This window comes from Lactuca virosa, chromosome 2 (genome assembly GCF_052849685.1).
Source record: "Lactuca virosa cultivar CGN04683 chromosome 2, Lactuca_virosa_CGN04683_v6, whole genome shotgun sequence".
Lineage (NCBI taxonomy): Eukaryota > Viridiplantae > Streptophyta > Magnoliopsida > Asterales > Asteraceae > Lactuca > Lactuca virosa.
The window spans coordinates 314,655,558-314,660,997 of NC_136427.1; the positions used below are offsets into that span (position 1 = coordinate 314,655,558).

The window sequence follows — 5,440 nt, forward strand, 5'->3', positions numbered from 1 at the left end:
TTATTTCTCCACCAAGTAGCCCTTGTTTACGCATGATCCACATGTCATTCTAATATATGTGCCCCAATCGTTGATGTCATAACTTTGTTTGCCATCACGTTCTAAGGATTGGGATACAACCATTGTTCCTTTAACTATGCCACCTTCCAGAAATAATTTACATGTTGCAGCTTTCCCTTCTTATCTACAAGAGCAACTTTGAAGACCTTTACCCAGTTATCTTCAGTATAATACTTCAATGCATACATAGCCAAAGTGCCAAAAGAAATCAAGTTCTTACGAAGATCAGGAACATACAGGCAATCGAGTTTTTTTTAGCATATCATCATACACTTTGATTTGCATCATGTCACTGTCCTTGATACAATGCATTCCATTATTATCCATCTTCCATGTGCCATTCCATTCTTTAGAAAATTCAAACTAATCATGTGTATAGGTCGTATAGTGATATGAACCCAAGATCCAATTGTATGTAGAATCATCCATGCATACATTCAAAACATCACCTATGACTCACTTGTCCGAACTCTCTTGAACTACAATAATATTGCTACCATTGCTTGATTCGGCCTTGAAATTCCCTTCTTTTGATTGTGGAAAACCTTTTTTATAGTTCCCCCTTTTTCTTGCAATTATAACATGTAATCTTAGAGGAAGTTTTAGACCCGGAACATGACTTCCCCTTGTTTCAATCATCTATTTCTTGTGTTCCACCCATGCCAACAATTAAACCTGAACCATAGCTTTCTTCATTACCAGAAACTTTACGCTTCAGTTCCTTGGACAACAAGGAATTCTTTACATCATTGATAGTAATTGTTGTTTTACCATACACTATGTGATCAACGAAATTCTCAGAAGAATTCAGTAGAGAGCACACTAAAATAAGAGTTTGATCCTCATCTTCATTTATAACGTCAACACGTTGTAGATCAAGTATCATCCAACAGTTATCTAGATGATCCTTTACTTGGATAGTTTTTGTCATCTAAAGGGTATACAAACATTTCTTCTGATATAGTTGATTCATGAGAGAGTTGTTCTAATGCTTATTTATGTGGTTCAGTCAATATGTTTTAAGTCCACGGATATGAGGGAGAATTATTATTCACCAACTTGAAAACGATATTACGTTACAGTACAATACGGTTGAAACCCTAACTATCAACTATTATATATATAGGCAAAGTAAATATGTTAAACCTAGCTAGAATCAGGTCGGGCCTCCATTCCGCCAGCTGATCGGTAGCCACCATCTAATGGCCTTCAACTCTCAATTCACATTTAACAATAACCATATATTGAACTCCTCAATAAGAAAAATAAATCTTCTTTAAGTTTAATTTAAATCTTTCATTGAAATTTTGTAAGTTGAATGCATCATAGGAGAAAAATGCTAGTGTTTTATAAAAATAAAATAATGATTTGATAATCTATTAAAGTCTATAAAATTCAATGAATCAATTGATTTAATTAAACATGATATAACTAGACATATTCATAAGCAAACGAATTGATATGATCAAGGTTAGACAACACTGAGACAAGTTTTCCTACTTGCCTTGAACCCAAGAAAACTAATGCGATTTCATAGTTAGGTTCTCTAGACACATGGATTCAAATGGATAAATTACAACATACAAATAATTAACTATAGGTCAGAGCTATTCTAAATTCCACTGAAGACTACATCTTAACCTGTCATCTAATCCACCTTCTGTCTTCGCTAACTGAAGGACGAGGAATCTCACCTTCAGTTCTCTCTTTGCAACAAGAAGACATGCTTAATCTTCTCTCCATTGTATGAATTGGGCTCCTCAAGTTACAGTCCAGTTCACTGTCACTAATTCCACCACCGTTGTATTTTTCAGATACATTGAAAGACAGACGTTTCCTGGCAGACGTTTTCTTCTCTCCATCTGTAGTTGACATCCTCTGCCTTGGAGTACTCTGTGGCCGAATTCGCGCCATGGCTGACACTGTGGCAGACATGTAACTTGGGTTTCCAATTCCATGTCCGGTTGGTGTTCCAGTCCCTGACGATGAGAAGCTTCTTTCCTCTCTTTGGCACCGAGGACTGGCTGAGTGCACTTTGAGTGATGGTTTTATTCTTGAAAGGGATGATGATGGCGTGATAGGTGACTGTGAGTGGAAATTGTGGTGATGAAGGGGAGATGAATATGGATGTGAGTTGAGTCTTTGTTGTTGATGGTAGTACGTTTGATTCTCATGTAATCTAATTTCCCAGCTTGGAGATAAAGAACAGCGTTGAGAAGTGTCGATTTGAACTGTTTTCACCGGGTCTCTTTGATTAGGATAAAATTTCCGATCTTCCTCCAAACCCTTGTGGCCGCGATATTCACTTTGATCGGATCTCCAGATCTATATATGAAATTCAACAACTGAGAAAGAAGCTAGAAAATTGCTATATATATATATATATATATATATATATATATATATATATATATATATATATATATATATATATATATATATGCAGATGAAATTAACCTGATGCAGGAAGCTGTGATCAGTAAGGTCCTTTCCGTTCTTTTGGCCAGCTAATTCAGTTTTCTGTAAAATGGCTTGGATCTCCTCAATTCTAGATGCATGTCGTCTATCCCACTCATCCGTGTTGATGCTACTTTCTTCTCTTGTCTACAATCATAGAATCATGCACAAACATTGAAAAACTTTGAAGAACGAAAGTAATTAATTATGTTAAAAAGAAAATATATAAATATATATATTCAAATGAATTTCTGACAATGGAGTTGTTGTCTGCAAGATGAGACCCCCAAAAGATGTTGGAGTCGAAGCTTCCTTCATTTGAAAGCTTTCTGCGCTGGTCACAGACTCGAGCTTGGACACGAACCAGTGCTTGCATGCACTTGAGTGTCATCTTTGTCCTCCTCCTTACATTGTGTCCTCTCACCAGGGCTTGTAGCTTCACAACTCCTTTAAGAGCCTCAAGAGCTCTCCTTGCCTAAACTAACCAGATCTTAATATTGTTAGTATCTAGTGAATATTGAAGCTCCATCATTGCTAGTTATAGCTAATTAATTAAAGACATATTATAAGTTACCAGGTATCGTCTAAAGAAAGTCTGTATAACAAGAGCAGCATTGTGCTTTTGAAACGAAAATGAAGGACTTGTGAGCCGGATCACTTCAACCGCTGCCTGAACCGTAGCAACTGCTGCCTCAGCTGCAGCAGTGGTGGCCATTGCTACTGCCATTGCATGTGTTTCATCGGAATACGCAGCCTGCGACATTATGGGTTTTGTAGCTGACCTTTCATAGGTAGATAAAGTGCTAATTGATTCGTCATGAAGTATGGTGGTTGTTTTATGAAGAGCTGTTTTCTTAAAAATCCATCTTCGCTTGCTTCTCTTCTGCACAGTAACATAAGATCAATTAATTTATATGCATGATGCATTGCGACCAATAAATTATTTAAAGGTTGAGATGCATGGTTGCCTTATCTTGGTCGACTTCTGGTTCGTCTTCTTCTCTCATCCTAGCTTTGAGGGTTTTGGTGGTGTATATGTGTTTGGTAGGAGACCTAAGAGCCTTTTTGACAACATCTAACCATGAATTCCCTCCGTTCCTTCCCATATCCTCTAGCTAACTGCATATGATCAGCTATGAAGAAAGGAGAAGCAGCAACCGGTATAGCTATATATAGATCAAAGTTGAAGAGATCGAAGGGTACGTTAAGATTCCACCATGTAAATCAAGAGTTGGTGTCAGAATGTTGTTGGGGACTATCTGAGAGAGTATGTCATCTCGATAAACGTACAAAGCTGCATATACTGTGAGAGAATAAGCCACGCCACTGTAAATTATTTCTATTCTTTTCCCCTTAAAAGGGAAGGAAGAAACGGATGGGCCAGAGTCCAGGTCTCAGGTGTGAGAGATGTATTTGTTGTAAAATGGTGTGATTAAATTGGCGATTAAGGTCTATAAATGGTGGTGTTGATTGAATGAAAGAAAAAGGAGGACATGTAGGTGTTCTTTCAGCAACCTCGAAAAACACATACACCCACTAACTGTACTTTAATCATTCTGGTAAAGTGGGAGTAGTGTTGTCTTTTGCTTTTGCAGTTCTTGTAACATAGGATCCTCCACTTATTCCTACTTAGGTTAATTAAAGTGTTCTCTCTTATGCTGGTTGAACATGAAAGTAAAACGTTTGGGCCAATCGTTGATAGTGAACTGGTCAACTCAATGTATATACCAAGTACAAGTTATAAGGCTGGAGGGTATGAAGCGGGAAATGGGAGCGGAAGGCTTCCCTCTCACTGGAACACCGTATCGTGGGTGAGGGGAGCAACCCGCGGGAAAGAGGTGGTAGGAGGGGGTGCAGCACTCTCTCTTCTCATTCTATTGGCCAGTTCTTTTTTTTTATCTTTTTTAATATTTATAAAATTATATACCTACTAAAAAAATATAAAAAATATATCAAAATTCATGGTTTATGATTTCCTAAAACTTAAGTATAATATATGTATGAAATATATTTTTAAAAAAATAATAATAAAATAGTGAGGGGAGCTTCCCACTCATTCCTTAGGTTTTAGGTGAAGGAAATGAAAGTGAGGAAAATGGTGGTGTGGCCCACAAAAAGTGATGGAAACTCCCACCCATACACCATATTTTGTGTTATTCTATTCATTTCTCCCAAAATTGGGGAATAAATATGATAGGGTTGGAGAGGAATGGAGGAAATAATAGAAAATGAGAATGGATTAGAGATGCTCTAAGACTTGTATTTGTGCTAAAAACCCACCAATTTTAATTTTCTGCTAAAAAGATCACTTATAAATTGGTAGTTCAACGGAACTTTTGAAAAAATAAAGTGTTTTTTTCTTTTTGTAATTAAAACCGGCTCTACTAATGTAACACCCCGACTCACAGGTACAAGTTTTAAAGCATTATATACATATTTATGGACCTACTCGTCGTGTAGAGGCGGGTTAGCCCGCGTGGATTATTGGATCTACTCGACGGGTCGGAGAACCTGGACTCGACGAGTAGGAGCTGGGAGATGAAACCCTAATTTTTAGGGTTTGCACCCTATTTAAAGGACCTTAAGTCATTTCCTCTAGTCCCTTATCACCCCTTGACGGCCAGAAGAAACCCTAATCGTTATTGACCTTGTTCTTGAGTGATTGTGAGGCTTAAAAAGTGACTTTGGTGCATTTTGTGAAGAAGGTGTGAAGTATAAGAAGCTTAGAGCAAAGAGGAGCTTGTGGATCTGACTCTACTTCTTCTTGGAATCATTTTGAAGGTATCAAGTCGTTACCTTGGCTTATCTTTAATTAGATCTTTTCATGCCTAAGTTTAGTGCCATCTTTAGGATATTTAGGAGTCATTTCGGGTATTGGGGTAAGATCTGAAGTTGTAACTTCAGATCTGGACTCACCTTGGTC

The 5,440-nt window shown here is 37.5% G+C and overlaps 1 protein-coding gene across 2 annotated transcripts; it reads right to left on the minus strand.

Annotated features, from left to right (window-relative positions):
* Window positions 1-1,439: 1,439 nt before the first annotated feature.
* Window positions 1,440-3,954, minus strand: LOC145161725 (protein IQ-DOMAIN 17-like). 2 transcript variants are annotated; one of them, XM_079081337.1, is made up of 6 exons: window positions 3,721-3,954; window positions 3,486-3,636; window positions 3,092-3,400; window positions 2,774-2,992; window positions 2,518-2,664; window positions 1,440-2,385 (listed from the first exon to the last, which is right to left on the minus strand). In XM_079081337.1, the coding sequence occupies exons 2-6, from the start codon at window positions 3,621-3,623 to the stop codon at window positions 1,705-1,707; spliced, it is 1,494 nt and encodes a 497-aa protein (XP_078937463.1). In that variant the 5' UTR covers window positions 3,624-3,636; window positions 3,721-3,954; the 3' UTR covers window positions 1,440-1,704. The 2 variants fall into 2 exon arrangements, with proteins under 2 accessions (XP_078937463.1, XP_078937462.1); XM_079081336.1 differs by having other exon boundaries at window positions 3,486-3,954.
* Window positions 3,955-5,440: the final 1,486 nt, after the last annotated feature.

What these genes read in the sequence shown, in the direction of transcription:
- LOC145161725 (XM_079081337.1), bottom strand. Translation starts at nt 3,623, where the DNA reads ATGGGAAGGAACGGAGGGAATTCATGGTTAGATGTTGTCAAAAAGGCT. An exon ending in TTGCAGACAACAACTCCATT is followed by an intron (nt 2,665 to 2,773) that starts GTCAGAAATTCA and finishes CTATGATTGTAG; the next exon opens with ACAAGAGAAGAAAGTAGCAT. An exon ending in ATCACAGCTTCCTGCATCAG is followed by an intron (nt 2,386 to 2,517) that starts GTTAATTTCATC and finishes TTTCATATATAG; the next exon opens with ATCTGGAGATCCGATCAAAG.